The 18,447-nt window shown below is 49.4% G+C and overlaps 1 protein-coding gene and 1 long non-coding RNA gene across 2 annotated transcripts in view; one reads left to right on the forward strand and one right to left on the reverse strand.

Annotated features, from left to right (window-relative positions):
- si:dkey-22o22.2 (neural-cadherin) overlaps positions 1-14,802 on the reverse strand; it is a 132,471-nt gene extending 117,669 nt beyond the window's left edge. The window contains exon 1 of the mRNA XM_040116799.1: positions 13,254-14,802. Within this exon, the coding sequence (XP_039972733.1) occupies positions 13,254-14,220 (967 nt within the window). The 5' untranslated portion in view covers positions 14,221-14,802. The remainder of the gene's footprint in view (positions 1-13,253) is intronic.
- A 2,253-nt stretch (positions 14,803-17,055) lies between these two features.
- On the forward strand, positions 17,056-17,832 carry LOC120784823. Its single transcript, XR_005706502.1, has 2 exons — positions 17,056-17,137; positions 17,658-17,832. It is a non-coding gene; the product is annotated as an uncharacterized LOC120784823 (long non-coding RNA).
- Positions 17,833-18,447: the final 615 nt, after the last annotated feature.

The raw sequence follows: 18,447 nt of genomic DNA on the forward strand, positions 1-18,447 counted from the left end.
AGCCGAGACTCTTACTTTCTTAACACTAGCGTAAACCTCAAATTAAAGCAGAACTCTGAGCGCGTTGCGGTAAAGTAAAGGTCCCGGCACGTTCGAATATTTCTCCTTTTGTGATTTTTGCTTAGGACGTTTTTCCTGAGGGTGGTGCAGGACAAAAGGTCAGGGGGGGGTTACCGAGATCACCGTCGGTCAGTCACCTGGAGAGCAGGATCGTTCCGGTGGTCGTAAGGCTACGCCGCCGCAGCTTTCACCGGTCTGAAGGTGGAGTCTTGTTTCCTGGAAGTGTATTTAGAGTAACGCCAGTATCCCACTGCACAATATCAGCGTGAAAACCGACCGCAAGCGACCGATCTGAGGGAAGTGGAGCGTAAGTAAAAATGAACATTGGGCACAACACTCGCTCGTTTGATTCTCAACAAGAGCAAGACGGCGCTGATGTCTGGCGACGTGCTGCGAGCTGCTCTCTTCTGGATGCCTGCTCTTGTGCTCGGTTTTTTTTTATGTACTTCTTTCTTTCTTTCTTTGTGACTAGTGTTTTGGTGATTTTGCCTTTTGTGAGGGTCAAAAAATAAGGGAAGAAGCAAAAGAAGTAAATGAGGGAAAAAGGTCAAATGGCATGTATCATGCATATACTCATACAGTACATACCAGCACATACTGTATATGTACACACATATGCACACATACATATTACAACATTTCATAAGATCTCCGTAGCTCAACCTCTGGAGGGGGAAGATATTGAGTGAATTCTTATATAAATGGATAAATAACTGTTTCATTCGATCGGTAATAATTGATTTGATTCACATGTTGGGGTTTTTTTAACATAAATGGTATTTCCATCATCTGTGTTGCTGATGTGTAGACACCCGCCTCAGGCCTCCACTGCGGGACTAACAACACGCATGTGTAGCCGCCTACCGGACGGACTCAAAGAGGAGAAGAAAATTAGAAATTCCATGGTTTCAGAGCACAATCTGCTCCTGCTTATTACCAGGAGCTACCGTATTCTTCGAGGCCAAATACTTGTACCTAGTACTTGTTTATAGAGTCCAATCACGCACTTCAATTGATCGCAGCACCGGTGGATTGGAGCGGCCAGTCGATTAGACTGGAGAGCAGCCAGGGCACAGCGTTTTCACCACGTGGAAATACACGGACGGCATCTTAATGCTTACGATAATAAATTCCTCGAAACCTTGAACTCTCCTGCGTCACAGCGGAAAACAACCGGCGCTGCATCTGGGACGCCTCGCAACGTCCCGAAGAAACGTGGGGGGGGGGGGGTTCCCCAAACTTGACAACTTCTGCAATGAGGTCAGTGACGTTGACCGACGGGAGCAGAGGGAGCTTTTCAGCTGTAAACACAAAGACCAGAGAGAGTTTGTGAATCTGACACAGTTTCCATCTTGAAAGACCAAAATTGAAGGTTAAAAAATTTACAGAGCTCATCTCATGGAAAAGGACAACCTGACTAAATGACCTTCAGCTTTTTTTAAACGTATAATTGATGCTGAAAAATCCTGTTTTTCCAGCATTAGCGTCAGCACACAGACTAATTTCAGCATTTAATGCTACAGTTAGCAGGCATGCAGTTTTTTCCGGATGTTTGCCAAAGTACCGGACACTCGGAGCTTGGAACATCTGAAACGACCTTTATGTTGGTGGATCTGGGGTCGGCTGCGTCAGACGGCATTGTGAATGTGTCACGTGACTGGCCAGGTGTGACGGCGTGGAAGTAGGCAGGGCCTAAACGCCTTCCTCAAACTCTCGTTTCTGTCGCTGATCGTACGTGAGGCGAATGCAGCACCGTGAATGAGGGTGACTGGAAGTACAACGCACCGCGTCTCACCACCTCTCCATGGTGGCAGGTGTTTCTCTCCGCCTCTAAATGTGGCCAATCAGACAGCCACTGCCTGTACGGCTGTTTGGGTGTCGTGTTGTATAACCTCGCCTGTGTCAAGAATACTGAGAACTCGAAAGTGCATCACGGTTCTTACGCCACGGCTTCCTACCAAAGGAACAAAGTGCAGCCGCTTTAAATCCTCCCCCGTGTTTACATTTCGTCTGTAGTCTGTTCAATCCGTGGTCAGGTTAGTTTCACCTGTAAATTATGGAGCAGCTACCAGCCAATCAAAAAGAGAGACTTATATCATTGACCACAATGGAACAAAAGGTTCCATTGTGGCCCTGCAGATATGAAGCCAGACGCAAAGCCAGTTAACGTGCGCTGAAGTGGGGGTAAATGTCCAGACCGACAGCAGCGCTGCATCAAAACCCTCCTGTTGCCTCCTGCCTCTTTCAGCACAATGTCAGTCTTCAGACCGTTTGGCACCTCCCAGTGATGTTTAACGCTCTTGACCACTGAGACGCAGTTCGGATAAACTGTCAAAGGACTTTGCTCTCGTCTCTAGTTCTCTACACTACTGCCCTAAAGTCTCTGTTGCCCAGGGAAATGGTGGTGGAGGGGAGGGGAACTTTGGAGGACAGGGATCGCCATTTCCCTCCAGACTCCTGGCCGTGATCCCCCCCGAAGAGACAAATTTAGAGCAGATAAGCCGCGGAGCGGAGAGTATAATTTTTTAATCGGTGCGGCGACCTTGACGTGAAGCGAAGGAAGAGAGAGCGAAGAGCATCGCTTTACCCGACGGAGAGAAGATGTCCCCGGGGGCGTCCGCAAGGGGAGAGGAGGAATCAAAGCTCGAGGGAGAGGAAGGCGAACAGAGGGTTGTCGCGGTGGAGCCTGTCGGACAGGCCGACACTCGGGGGACGTTTTTAAGTTTTTAAACGTCATTCTCCACGCTGCAGGGATCAGTGAAGGTCAGTCACTGCTGCTGGATACAACCGACACGTCGCTGCTCTCGGCGCCACTTAATAAAAGTCTACTGCTCGTCTTTGGTCTGAACCGAAAGTTGTGTCATCGTGCCAAACTTTTAAAATGAAAACCCCCATCTACGACCAAAGAGACAGTGAGAGAGCCTTTTCTAAAAATACGACTATGAATTTAGTCATAGAATATATATGAATGTGAAGTTGCTTTGCCAAAATATTCGTTACACGTCATCAGTATTCCCTTCGCTTTCTCCAGCACAATGCAACCTCCCCCTGACCCTCGGCCAGATGTACAATTGGTTTCTCCCGTTGATAAAAACCACTGCAACACGGGGAAAGAGTTTTAGCCACCACAGGCAAAATCGTATCAAAACAAGCTCGCTTCGGTTTGTAACAGATCTCCTGACAGCAGCCATGTGGGAAATCAGATTTCTTAACTGTTCAACCTACAGACAGCTGACCGGACTTTCTGACCTGCCAGATCAACCGATCATCCGAAGGTCAGATCGTTGATCTGTCAGGATATTAATCAGGTGTCGTAGCCCCCCCCCTTCGTGCTACACATCCGACAACATCTGATCTGGCAGAAATTCGGCCCGATTCTAAAACGATGTGGGATCAATTCAGGGTGAAAAATCGGGCTTAATCCGTAGTGTGCCTGCCCAGCTTGAGTACGTCCGGCCCCTACGAGTCTACAGCCACACAAGCAGCCCCATCCATCTCTCCATCCATCCCCCCTCAGCTGTAAGAGAACAACAGCAGCAAAGTGTGATGGGAGACAATTAGCGAGGACACGTCAACACACATGAATAGACACAGTGATGTGTAACGGCCCCGAGGCTGTGTGTGTGTGTGTGTTTGTATTGGCGGCAGGGGGCTAACATTCAGAAAACAGATGTGCAACATCTCACATATACATGTTAACAAACACGTGCACACAGCTGAGGTTCGTTGTTTATTTCTATGTTTGTGGGCTTTTGTTTGTATGTGTATCTGTGTCTGTTCATAGTTGACTGGGTGTGTGTGTGTGTGTGTGTGTGTGTGGTGGTCATGCTGGGGGGGGGCATCATTGTTGTTCAGTCACTGGAGAAGAAGTAAAGTCTGAGTGTGTCTGAGTGTGACTGCAGATTCTTCTCTTCCCCTCCGTTCATCCCTCCATCCCTCACCCCGAAAGAGACGCAGAGACGGGGGGGGGGGGTGCAGGACAGTGAGAAGAGCAGCTCGACTCAACCAGAGAGAAAAGACGTCTCTGCTCAGTTCGGTTATATAATGATCACGTTCACACACTGAAGCTCCGACTGAACCAGCGCTGTCACTGTCACCGAGGGCTTTCGTTTTAACATCTGAATCGGCTCCGTGACAACATTTCTGGACGGTAAAAAACAGTAGTGCTGCTCAGAAAGTACAGAAATCTAAGAATTTCCAGTGAGACTGTTGTTATAAAACCCCGAAGACACCAGCACCGTTCTGACCGACCTCTACTGTTACTGTCCTCATAACGAGCTGTCCCGTCTCCAACACCTTCACTGGACAAAACTTGTTTCTATTTTCTGTTTTTATTTTATTTAACTTCCTGTCCAACGTGGCTCTATCTGTCCACAGTGAAACCAGAGAGCTTACGGTGGAATTCGGGGCCCAATACACTTACATTTCTCTGTCTGAGTCAACGCGGACTGGAGGTATGTAAGACGGAACGGGCGACCTGCCCCTTGAGGTTTTAGGATACGAACGCACGCCGTTATTTGAGGATTGCAGTTTTTCGGAATTTGGCCACAATCATAACAAAAACAAGCCAATTCTGAATATTTCTTGCAGATTTGTTTCATCAGGAAGCACAAGAATAAGCCATGCCGTTGTTTTTGACTCGGCGTTAAGAAGATGCAAGGTGCGACCGGGTAAACAGTCAGATCCCTTCTTTCACTTTATAAAAGAATCTCCCAGGAACGGGTGATGGCACGTATTTAAAATCGCCACGTACATGCAGTGCGCTGCTGGACGACGTTGCTGTACCTCAGCAAAAGTAGAACCGGGCTCAACTCTTGGGCCGGACGCCCTCTGCATCTGCACCCTCCACTGCCTCGACGCAGGGGCCTAGTGGAGCTCGCGTGATCAGGGTCGGAGGTGGAGAGGTTAAAGGTCAGAAAAAGAGCCGGAAAGAGAGAGGGGGCAGCTGGAAAACAGAGAGAGGGATGGAAAAGGCGTGTGTGTGGTCGTCACTACGCCATCACACACACACACACACACACACACACACACACACACACACACACACACACACACACACACACACACGCATGATTCCTGTGATACCCTGAGTAGAGCAAAGTGGAGATGAAGCTTGTGGCCTGTGAATGTGTGTTTGTTGCTCGGGTTAGTGTGTGTGATGTTATGATACACTTCATATGGATAAAATCATAGTGAAACGTTGTAAAACTGTGTGTGAAACAGAGAAAAAGCTTCATCAGCACACAGCAGGTAAGAAGTGTGTTTGTGTGTGTGTGTTTGTGTGTAGAGCACTGTGGGGGGAGCTGTGTGTGTGTTTGTACTGTATGTGTGGTTGACAGGAGCAGTTAACCAGGTGTGTTTCCAATTGGGAACTCTGTGGGGTGCATCTGTGTGTGTGTGTGTGTGTGTGTGTGTGTGTGTGTGTGTGTGTGTGTGTGTGTGTGTGTGTGTGTGTGTACACTTGTGGCAAACATTGTGAGGACCAGTTTAAGTTTCAAACCGTTTGCGCGAGGACACTTAGTCTGGTCCTCACAGCTTCTAAGGGCTGTTTGAGGGTTCAGACCTGGTTTTAGGGTTCAGGTTAGAATCAGGTCCAGGTTTGAGTGAGGGCTCGGGGCTCGGGAATGCTTTATGTCAAGTGGGATCCGGTGCTTCCAGGTTGCTTTAAACAGGCCGCGGCATCTCACTGTCTAGCTTCTGTCCATCTCTCCGTATAACGTTCCAAAGCTCACAGGTTTGATCCCTGACTCCTGGATCCGCCCCAAACTCCACTGCTGTAATCTACAAACTGCATGCTAATCTTCACGGGATACTAACCTGGCCATTTTTAACATTTCAACCTTTTTAAATACTTTCAGTATGAGCCTCCCCTCAAAACCCCAAACTGAGCGGTAGAGGCGATGGTGGGGGTTTTTCTGGACTGACCCAGGAAAGCTAAAGTTGGTTTAAACAGTCAGGTTTCTCAAACATCTGTGTTACATAACCATTGTTTCACCAGTGCAAAATTAGGACCTGCTTTTCGTTTAAACGTTGTCGAAGGAACACACGAGTCTCAAGACATTTCCGTTCAAACTTTTACTTTCAAATTGGCCGAAAATGAGCATTAAACGAATAAATAGCTCCATGCCGTCTGCACGCAGCTTGTCAAGTGCTGTGTGTCGCTGCACGCCGATCGTTGCGGTCTCGATGGGATGACCTTGTCCTACTTGGTGAGTGGGGAGCGGTCTCGCCTGAGGCTACAGCTGATCGGCTGTCAATAAGCTATTAGGACGGAAACAGAGGGGGACAGAGTGCTGGGAAGGTAGAGGGGCACCGAGGACAGACAAAGAGGACACGCGGTCTACCGGCCAGCTAGCGCCCCTAGAGGCTGCAAAGTTCGCTACGAACAGACTATGAAAAGGTTACAAGTTACAAAGGGGACAGGATAGTCCACACACCGGTGATTGAACTGTTTTAAGCCGTAACAGACCAGGACTGATCCTAATTGTGTTTTACCCAGTGGCCACTGAAGCCATGGGCTGAGCACCACGAGGGTGGGGCTGCAGAACTCACATCTGCGAACCCCTGGGAAGAGAGCGGTGTCCCCAGAGATGAGAGGCATCACTTCCCCTTCTGCCAACAGAGAGTATGAAAGCAAACAGGTTTACTTCAGTCTTCTGTGTAACACAACGATGCTGCCAGTGAAATAAAGACGTAGGTGTAAGAGAGCCGCAGTAACTAAGAAGTTTGTAACTAAGTGTGACCCCTTGGTTCATCAGCTGAAGGCTGGTTTTAAAAATGCAGTGTTTGTGTGAGTCAATGCTGTTAAACGCTACATTTGATGAATATGGACCATTATTTATGTGTGTGATGCTGATTTGCTGCATTTTTAATAAGGTCATTCTGGGGAACTTCAGCGTGTGGTCACAACAATCTATCCTGCAGCGCTTTCCATACACACGCACACGCACACACACACACGCACACACACACACACACACACACACACACACACACACACACACACACACACACGCACAGAGCGAGAGAGCAAAAGAGAGGGAGAGAGACAGAACAGTGAAAGACCAACAAATAAACATTCACATAGAGACACAATCAGTGTGAGGCTCAGCAGCCTCGAGGACACACAGTCCTACAGTGTTTGTGTTACACACACATTAACACACGCGCACACACACAAACACGTGGTGGTGCCGTGGCAGGTTTCTTCAGCCCTCAGGCTAACTCCAGAAATAAAGACAATAGAATAAACAAGAGAAACTGTGTGTGTGTGTTTGTCTGCGTGTGTCTCACCTCAGGGACGCCAAGCACACAAAAATCTGTAAGAAGGCCTGACGGACCAGGACAGTGTTTGTGTAATATTGTGTAGCAGCGTGCGTCTGTGTGTTCGCATCCACACCAACGCACACACTTTGACAACAACAATTAATAACAGTTAGCGGTGAGGCTGCAGTTTAATGAGGGAACAGGCCCGTCGGTGAGCAGGCAGCTGCATTAATTGCAGCCAACAGGAACAATTTTCTCATTTAAATATGCAAATAAACACATTTATTACAGTTAATGAGACAGTAAAGAATAACCTCTCCGTGCTGTCTGACGTTTCTCGGAGTCGCAGTCACGAGTTTCTCAGGCCGCGTTGCTCGTTTCACGCGTGCCGTGTGTCATGTTCGGTCGGCGCAGTTCACCGGGGCTCTGGTAGCTTTTCATCGGCTCCGATGTGAAATGTCCATTGAACGCGTCTGACGCACTGAGCCGGCGAGCTGATGAGCCTCAAATATTTATTGGAGATTCGCGAAGGTTTAACTGGGAGATTCCCAGTCCTGAGGCTGATCTGATGCCATCGACTACATTGTTTCACCGGAGCAGACTCGCTGTTTTTCTTGTTGAGCCACAAAAACGCTGGCAACCGAGAGGAGCTGCGGACTGGTACGTCCTGCTCTAACGCATAATCCGTGCTGAGTACAGACGCCAGCTTCCGGAGAGCATACTCACCAGCCAAAAACCTGGACGACAGACAAGTTTCATCTTTGGCTTGTGGGCGATTCACATGTGGAAATACCACAGCTATTTATATCTACCACCAGAGACGTTTGTCAATTTACTGAATCGAGCTCAAATGGAGAAGACTGCCTACTTAAACGTTGCAAACACTGGTCTTGGCTCATCAACATGAGCAGCGGGGAGATAACGGATTAGATAAGAGGTTCCTGAACCTTGGATCTTAGCGAATCCGGGTACTTTATCAACCTGGAACCAGATCCAAATCTGACCCGGCTATTGGAATTCCAGCCCCAGCGATTTCCACGTCGCAACATCGCAAACCTGTGAAGTAGGTCAGAGATTGTGTCCCATTCAAACACAAGAAATCACCAGCAAAAGGCAAAGGATTAAAGCTAAAGAGAAATGGATGCATGAGAAATGGTCCTCCAACAATTAGATCCACTTCTTACACATCCGGAAAAAAAAGAAAATTGAAAATTGAAAGACACGCGATAGGCCCATATTAACATTACTGTGGATGAGTTTGTTTTTTCACTTTTTGGCCTTTTATGTGGGTGGAAAGGATTCTGGCTACCGGCGAGCTCCCTGCCACTGTCCCGGAGGCCCCCCAGGCCGACTTCAGGGGGAAATCGGTTGACATGCGAGGCTCCTCAGCTGATGTCGTTCACCTGGGCCTCACAGACTTGTAAGAGCTCGCAGTGTCTCCATCGCCTCGTGGACAGCTGACATCCACCCTGCATTAATAAATTACTCCTCTTGCATGGACTCCCTTCTTGTCAAATCCCTCGAGCCGGTTTGTGACCTCCCTGCTTTTAATACTGCGCCACCAAATCCCCAAATTTCTGTCCTTTTGCAGCTCACTTTTGAGGAGGAAACACGGGGGTTTTGGAGGCGTAAAACAGAAAATCAGGGTGTGTAAGGTGTGACGTTAAAGATACTCGGAGGTGGAGTGTTTTGTTATTGCTTCGGTCAAACCTTTCTAACAGTGACCCGCATCTGAACACGACCATTCTCTGCTTTTCTTTAAAAACCGTTACAAATGCAGCACCTCGTTCACCCAAGCTCACCTTCATCACAGACCGACTTAGATGCTTCACGACACTTAGCTCTGTCAGCCTGTCGGAATTTTTTCTTTCCATCTACTGTGCTGCATTTAAGAACTGTTTTCAAGCCGCTCATCGGTTTTATGCTTCAAATCAATCAATCCGAGCACACGCACGGCTGACATGAGAAGAGGGGACCAGTGTCCCAAACACGGGAGGAGGCCATGGCCTCCACACAGAAACACACACATGTATGTGTGTGTGTTTATGTGTTTCCTGTGCATTTGTTGAATGTCAAGGGTAAAACAGACTCAGTCGAGTCGCTGCCATCTGCAGTGATGGACGACCTGCCAGCGAGAGAGAGAGAGAGACTGGTGTGTGTGTGTGTGTGTGTTTAGAAGATGTAGATGTCTGCGTGTAGTGGAGGCTCTGGTGTGCACTATTTATTACATACAGGAGGTGAGGTGTGTATAGGAGTGTGTGCTGGGAGTTCTCTTAGACCGACGACTGCTCAGTGCCTGAGTATCATGTGCAGTTTTTGGCAGCTCGGGAGCAGAGTAGACCTATGGTCCTATCAGATCTATTCAACAACACAACGGATTTAATCCTCCTCCTCTACGTTGTCAACGGTGATGGGCGATGTGGAGAAAATGTTCTACGCGTAATCTCGCAATATCAAAGTATGCTGTGATAGACTGTCTAACCAGAAGGGAACCTCCACTTTTGGCTGAGCAAGTCAATTAAATATCCAAAATATCGACGTCGTTCATCACATTTATGCGGAAATCCTGAAAATCCATTGCAAAATTGTCCACAACCGTCTAACCCGACTGGAGATATCAAAGGGAGCGCGACTTGGAAATGGACGTGATTGGAAGAGATTTTTATCATTTGTCTGTCGGCAACTCTAGCTCTGAGGTGTGTTACGGAGAACGAGTGAACACATTTACAAATGTTAACGCTTGTTTATAAACGCATTTTTTATGAATATTTTATCTCATTAGATTATCAAAAGTGATACTGTGGTCCAAGCAAGGTCAGGTCTTTTCTTTCTTTTGTGATTTAAAGACCTTGGATGAATAAAGATGTTTCATTTTGCCCATATTTTATATCCAATGGAACCTGAAAACTTTTCTAAATTTTCTAAAATGCAGAAGAGGAACAGATCTGTGAAGGTAAAATGTTTTAATCGGCCCATATTTAGAACCTGTGGTGCTGGTACTGTGTCCTTCCATAATTAATTCCATTAGGTTCAAGTCTCGAGTCCGGATTTTTGTGACCTTGAGGTCCAACCCAGGCCCGGGTCTACAACTACAGCAACGACACCGTGACTACAAATTCCACTTCCCCAAGCACAGTAGCAGTGAAGGCTACAGCAGCAGAGAAAAGCCAGGAAGAAGAACAGTTTGAATATTAATCACAGAGAAAAAGGTGGATGTTTAGAGGGTGAAGCTTAACTGAAGCCTGCAGAGGAAGATCTGATGAAAGCAGAGTGAGGATGAACTGATGTTACTTACTGCTCAGACCACAGGCAGTTTAAGCTACAGAGAGAGAATCTGCAGAGCCAGATGACCAATCAGAGGCCAACGTGCTGCATCCATCAGACACCGCGACCGCCGCTGTCCGGACCTCGTTCCCACAGATGAAAATCACAAAGACCGCGGACGAAAGACAGGCCGCCTCAATCAGCCCGCCAGTTTACAGCACGCTCAGCGCCGTGTCGGCCAAAAACGCACGCGCACACACACATTCTCCCTCCAAAGCCACAAACCAGGGCCGACCTGAGCTCTGCAGACTGCTTCAACACAAACAAAGCTTCCTGTCGCAGGCTCTGGCTCTGCTTCAGCCGTGCGTTCGGACCTGGGAGAGCTCCAGGTGAGCAAACACAACTAATTTCTACAAATAAACAGCGGAGATGCAGTTTGGACGGACTGATTAGCCAGATCTGACCAGAACACCGAGCCACCACCACTGCTGTCCAGATGTGGGTAGTTTAGGCCCTTAGTTAAACATTTACTTTTGGGGGGGGGGGGGGGGGGGTTGATTCACGACGGCATCTGGACATTGTTTCATCCTGTCAAACAGATCAGCAGTGGCACAGTCTGGTAATGTGTTGTTTTTTGGGTGGGCAGGTTCTTAATCAAACAAGGGTTTAGATGAGTTTGCTCAGGTATTGGAAACAATCAGTAATAAGCAGCCAAAAATGTGCTTTTCTAGAGAAACACAACATTTTTCTGAAGTGGTTTCTATCAAAACCTGCAATTACACTGTATGGCTGGAAGTATGTGGACTCGACTGTACTTTTACTCTGGTTCTGTTTTTCTGTTTCGGTCCAGGCCCCTTAGTTCCAGTGAACCAGGGGGCTTGCGATATTTCAGACGATAGCGTTCTTTGAACGTGGCGCGAACAGTTTGTTTTTGTGCGTTTCATGAAATTGTTTTTCCCAATTTGATGTAGGAGAACTTGACTGGTCTGCACAGAGCCCCGGACTCCACCCCATCCAACACCTCTGGGATGAACTGGAACACAGCGACCGTGCGCCAGATCTCATCACCAGCGGCCGTGCTGGACCTCACTAACGCTCTGGTGCCCGAATGGGAGCAGAACCCCTGCAGCCGGGTTCAAACCTCTGGTGGAAAGACTGAAACCAGAAGAGCAGAGGCTGCTGGGGCAACACACTAATGTCCATGGTGTCGCAATCACAAGATCACCTCTCTCTTAAGACTGCAATGTTTGGGCGTCCGCTTACTTTTGGTCAGTTAGTATTCTTTATCCATGAAAAATGACAGATATTTTGGAAGGTAAACCTGAAGTAGCTGGCTGAGAGTGAGCCAAGAAGATGACGGAGACTCTGTCTGCCCTGAATTTCGTCTGTCAGGCAGAGCTTCCTCCGAACAAGCGTCTGACGAGAAGGTTTGAAGAACGGGCTTTTTCATGGATCAGAGGGCTGGTTGCTGAGATTTGCTCTTGGGAGAAAAGACAGCATCGGTGCAAAGAACCGAACGATCATCTGGATCGTGTTGGACAAGACGCCTGTTTTGTTGTGTGGGTAAGCGGACTCGCTGAGACAACCTCTTTAACCTCAACGGCAAATGGCAGCGTTACAGCGGCCGAGTTTAGCAGAGCAAAACAAACACTGCACTTTGGTCAAATGCTTTTTATTCCTGTTGCGGGGGGGGGGGGGGGGTCGAGGACGCATGCCGGCTTCAAACATCAGACAAGTCTGTGTTTGTTAACGCTACTTTGAAAGTAAAACCTGCGTGTGGAGTGAGTTGGGGTGTGTTTACTCCGTTCACCTCACACACTAAACACTGTCAATTCTGTTTGTCCTGTAACGACCTGCTGGGTGTGTTGCCAGCATCCCCCCCTCTCTCTCTCTCTCACACACACAAACCAACACACACACACACACACACACACACACACACACACACAAACACAAACACACACACGAACACACACACACACACACACACACACACACACACACACGCCTCAATGAATGAACACCCATCATTCGTTAAAGGAAAGTTCTGCAAAATCTCTGCTGCAGCTCTGAGAAAAACTCATCGGTGTTAAAGGGCCACTCCGCTCTTTCTGTACGTCGTGGTCTTTTCACTGCAAACCAAGCACTGCACTTGACCTTTGACCCAACCACTTGTCAGCTCCTGGTTCAGGCCATAGCGGAAGGCCACGACAGAACCCGTGAGGCCGGGTTTCCTCTGGTTTGGCTGCACCGTTTGTCTTTGCTTCCATCTTACTGTGGTCACGCACCGACCGCAGCTTTAAAGTCTGTCTCTGGAATCGAACCTTTACAACCATCCGAGGAGTTTAGGATGTAAACGATTCTTTTTCCGGTTTCAGCGTAAACAAAGCGACCAGTTCCCAAACCGAACTCAAACGCAGGCAGATGACCGGCCTACCTGCGTGACCGGGATCGAACCTGATCTCGATCACGTCGCTGTGGATGAGCGGAGAGTAGCAAAGTGAGCAGCTATCGACCCATAAACGCGGCCAGTTTTTCCAGACTCATCAGTAAATCCAACAACATGGTCACACGAGGCAGCAGCGGCACCGGGCTCTCAAACCCCCATCGGGACCCCGCGGGTCTTGCGTTTTTACGCACGGAAGGACAAAAAGCTTTCTTACCTCGGAGGTTCTGGATCTTCACCGCCACCTCGGCGGGCTCCCGCAGGCCGCGCGCCAGGTACAGACGCCCCGAGTCCCGCTCGATCTGGACCGGCGAGTCTGCCTCGGATATCACCTCGAACCACCGCTGCTCGAACCTCTGGTCCGGCACCGTGAACACCAGGTCCCCGACCCTGACGTGGTCCGGGACGGTGACGGTGTAGCTCAGCTCTTCGGAAAGAGCCCGGGGCCTTCGCCGCGCTTTGCTGGAGCGGTGGACGGTGACGCGCAGGAAAACCGGCTCACCAATCAGCTCCACGTCTCCGCCGTCCTTCGCATAAAGGCGAAGATTCACCTGGCTGACCCCCTGGAGGGACCCGACCAGCTTCACCTGCCCGGTCTGCGGAACCACGTGGAGCAGGTGAGACTCAGGTGACGCGTAAAAGGCGACGCGTCCGTTCCTCTCCGCGTCGCCGTCCTTTGCGTCAAAGCGGGCCAGCTCGGTACCGGGCGGCGTCAGCTCGTCCACTTCAACCGTTACGTTCCCGCTGGTGAACCGGGGCGTGTTGTCGTTCCTGTCCGACACTTCGACCTGGACGGCCGCCGGTCTCCTCAGACAGCGCGGCGGCAGCTGCACCCTCAGCTCGTACATCGCTATAAACTCCCGGTCCAGCGCTTTGGCGGAGACCAGACCCAGATGTCCCCGGTGATCCCGGAGTCCGCGGCGGTGAACGAGCCTGAAATCCGACGCGTAATCCCCCTTCAGGCCGGCACTGAGGTCCGCACCGGGGCAGCCGCTTGTTCCCACCGGCAGCTTGACCCCATCCACCGGCGTCCCAGCCGGAGAGTTCTCGGCAATTTGGCCGAAGTAGCGCGCTGGACGCCGGTGCAGCGCGGACAGACACACCGGTGAGATATGAAGCAGCAGCGGGAGCAGGTGGAGGAGGAGGCTGTGCGGGGGAACCGGTCCGTTCGCGGCTTTGGCCATGTTTCCATCAAACCCGTTTGAGTTGCAGAAGACCGCAAAGTGTCCGCCAGAGCCACCGGAGCGGATCTGTCTCTTGCAGCGATCCGAGGATTTCAAGGATTTTATGCGTAAAAATAAAGATTTCTGTCCGCGAAAGAGTAAAGTTCCTGATGCGGGGAAGCAAATAATCTTTCCGTTCTTAAACGATTCGCTTAAAATTCTGTAAATGAAGTCCTAAATCCGTTTTGATGAGTCGAGAAGAGCTAAAGTCCATCCACTGCGTGAAGCCGAAATATCAGCAACGGTACGAGGCCGATTCTTCTCTCCGGTTAATTCACAATTCAATCAGGAAGGACTTTTACGCACAAGCGAGAGAATGACAGTCGTTTCTCCTCCGTTGCTCCGGTGAAACCTGCATTAACATCAACTGAAGTGACAGTAAAAAAGATATTCCGAGCAAGTTTGTCTCGGTTCGGTTCGAATGTTTTCCCGTTCCAGCGATGATGATGATGATGATGATGATGATGATGATGCGCCAAGTTTCCTCAGAGTGACCGGAGAGTCTCCGCCGTCTCCACCGGAGAATGGATCAGACTGACTGGCACGGAGACACCCAGCAGCCTCCATGTGGCTGCGTCGGCGCCTCCCGCCTCCCCAGGATAGAAAACCAATCAGAGGACACGAGCGGGGCTGAGTGACAGGCCGCGGGGACCCGCCCTCTGACAGGCTGAGTCAGCCGAGAGAGAGGGGGGGGGCAGAGGGGGGAGAGAGAGAGGGAGAGATGGGGGAGAGCCAGGGGGTGAGAGAGAGGGAGAGAGAGGTGGGGGGGGGTGAGAGGGAGAGAGGGGTGAGAGCCAGGGGGGAGAGAGAGAGGGGAAGGCTGAGGGGGGATAGAGAGGGAGAGAGGGGGGGGGGCAGAGGGGTGAGAGAGAGGGAGAGAGGGGGGAGAGCGGGGGTGAGGAGGGGGGGGGGGCAGAGGGGTGAGAGAGAGGGAGAGAGGGGGGAGAGCCAGGGGGTGAGAGAGAGGGAGAGAGGGGGGGGGGTGAGAGGGAGAGAGGGAGAGAGGGGGGAGAGGGAGGGGGTGAGAGAGAGGTAGAGAGGGAGAGAGGGGGGAGAGAGAGAGGGAGAGAGGGGGAGAGAGAGAGAGAGATGGGGGAGAGAGGGGGGAGAGAGAAAGAAGGAGAGGGAGGGAAAGGGGAGACTGTCCATTAACCTTTGACCTCCATCACTTACACCGTGACACCGTGGACAGAGTGTTTAAGTCTAAAGACCCGACGCATTTCTGTCAAGGTTTCAGGTGTGTGTGGTTTTCAGTTTTGTCCATTTTCTACCTTTTTAAATCCCTTAAATTCCCCTAAAGGGTCAGTTCAACCAAATTCCATAAAGATATTTTCTCATTTACCACCGTGGCTGTTCTTCTATAGCGTTGGCTTTTCTGTGATCAGTTTCTGAGAGAACCGGCTCGGAGATTTCCACAGACCTCGGTGCGAACAGTTTTCACTGGAATGTTATTTTTCTGTTTTATTCACCTCCATTCAGGGGCAGACAGAAATGTCCATCAACCAAAACTACCCCTCATTTATGTTTTAATTTATTTGATGTAATTTGGGTCGACTGACCCTTTGAATTCATGTCAATGGATTCTAATAGTGACAAGTTTTCAAAGCAGAAGAAACCAGATCCACTCGGAAACCTGCTGCTGTTTAATCCACTTCTCCACCTATATGATCAATTTGTTTCAAAACTACGCAACCGCTCATTGATCTTTTTACTGTCACGTACCAAAGCTTTTGCTTTCTTTTGTTTCTTCGCTCTAGAGGAATACCGAGGCAACGCTCGCTGTGGGAATTGAACCCCGGACCCTGTCGGTGTAAATAAAAGCCCCATTGTGCAGGTCGTCATCGCTTCCTGTCCGCAGTATTGACGGCGGCCTGCAGCAGCGTCATTCGTCAGCGGGGATCTTTTCAATAAAACGGCAATTTGCTGAGATCGATATGTTTTCGTTTTGTTTTTTTTTTCTCCAGCCGAGTACACACGTTTTCTGCTCTGTTAGAAATCTAAACCAGGCATTTCTTTGTATCATTCAGGAAATGCCTCCTGAAGTTTTCATAAAACGTATCCACTCTTTTCAAGTTCGCTTGAAAAATGGCGAAACCGTTCACGCTTTGTTTTCGAGCGCTTTATAAAAGCTGAACGAAAAGACGTCTCAGGCCTCCGATCAGACTGGAGGAGGAGAGGAGGTACGTGACACGACGTGAGAGGAAGGAGGACATAGCACAGCACAGGCTCCACGTAGAGATGCGAAACAATACTGAGGCTAATAATAAAGCTAATAATTAGGATAATAGGGTGAACAATAGCACTAATAAAACTAAATATAATAATAGTTGATAAGCATAATAATTGAAGCAGTGGGTGTTGAGCAGGATCATTGGGGCAGTAGGTGGTTTACAGTCTCAGATCCAGACTCTGCAGCACCAGGGGCAGAAACACCTGCAGAGAGCGACAGGACGAGAGAGGAGAGAGGGGGGGCAGAGGGGGGAGAGAGAGAGGGGAGAGAGAGGGGGGAGAGAGGGGGGAGAGAGGGGGGGAGGGGGGAGAGAGAGAGAGGGGGGGGAGAGTGGGGGAGAGAGAGGGAGAGAGGGGGGGGGAGAGGGGAGAGAGAGAGAGGGAGAGAGAGGAGGGGGGGTGAGAGAGAGAGAGGGGGGAGAGATGGGGGAGAGAGGGGGGGGGCAGAGGGGACAGAGGGGGGATTGGGGGGAGAGGGAGAGATGGGAGAGAGGGGGGGGAGAGGGAGAGAGAGAGGGGGGGGTTGAGGGTGGAGAGGGAGGGAAAGGGGAGACTGTCCATTAACCTTTGACCTCCATCACTTACACCGTGACACCGTGGACAGAGTGTTTAAGTCTAAAGACCCGACGCATTTCTGTCAAGGCTTCAGGTGTGTGTGGTTTTCAGTTTTGTCCATTTTCTACCTTTTTAAATCCCTTAAATTCCCCTAAAGGGTCAGTTCAACCAAATTCCATAAAGATATTTTCTCACTTACCACCGTGGCTGTTCTTCTATAGCGTTGGCTTTTCTGTGATCAGTTTCTGAGAGAACCGGCTCGGAGATTTCCACAGACCTCGGTGCGAACAGTTTTCACTGGAATGTTATTTTTCTGTTTTATTCACCTCCATTCGGGGGCAGACAGAAATGTCCATCAACCAAAACTACCCCTCATTTATGTTTTAATTTATTTAATGTAATTTGGGTCGACTGACCCTTTGAATTCATGTCAATGGATTCTAATAGTGACAAGTTTTCAAAGCAGAAGAAACCAGATCCACTCGGAAACCTGCTGCTGTTTAATCCACTTCTCCACCTATATGATCAATTTGTTTCAAAACTACGCAACCGCTCATTGATCTTTTTACTGTCACGTACCAAAGCTTTTGCTTTCTTTTGTTTCTTCGCTCTAGAGGAATACCGAGGCAACGCTCGCTGTGGGAACTGAACCCCGGACCCTGCCGGTGTAAATAAAAGCCCCATTGTGCAGGTCGTCTACCGTTTCCTGTCCGCAGTATTGACGGCGGCCTGCAGCAGCGTCATTCGTCAGCGGGGATCTTTTCAATAAAGCGGCAATTTGCTGAGATCGATATGTTTTCGTTTTTTTTTTTTCTCCAGCCGAGTACACACGTTTTCTGCTCTGTTAGAAATCTAAACCAGGCATTTCTTTGTATCATTCAGGAAATGCCTCCTGAAGTTTTCATAAAACGTATCCACTCTTTTCAAGTTCGCTTGAAAAATGGCGAAACCGTTCACGCTTTGTTTTCGAGCGCTTTATAAAAGCTGAACGAAAAGACGTCTCAGGCCTCCGATCAGACTGGAGGAGGAGAGGAGGTACGTGACACGACGTGAGAGGAAGGAGGACATAGCACAGTACAGGCTCCACGTAGAGATGCGAAACAATACTGAGGCTAATAATAAAGCTAATAATTAGGATAATAGGGTGAACAATAGCACTAATAAAACTAAATATAATAATAGTTGATAAGCATAATAATTGAAGCAGTGGGTGTTGAGCAGGATCATTGGGGCAGTAGGTGGTTTACAGTCTCAGATCCAGACTCTGCAGCACCAGGGGCAGAAACACCTGCAGAGAGCGACAGGACGAGAGAGGAGAGAGACGAGGAAGAACAAAACCACGGGAGAGGGAAGAAGACGAGCTAGTAACGAGCACTGCACCGCTTTATGTCATTTCCATCACAG

Source organism: Xiphias gladius, chromosome 22 (assembly GCF_016859285.1).
Source record: "Xiphias gladius isolate SHS-SW01 ecotype Sanya breed wild chromosome 22, ASM1685928v1, whole genome shotgun sequence".
NCBI classification, from domain to species: domain Eukaryota; kingdom Metazoa; phylum Chordata; class Actinopteri; order Istiophoriformes; family Xiphiidae; genus Xiphias; species Xiphias gladius.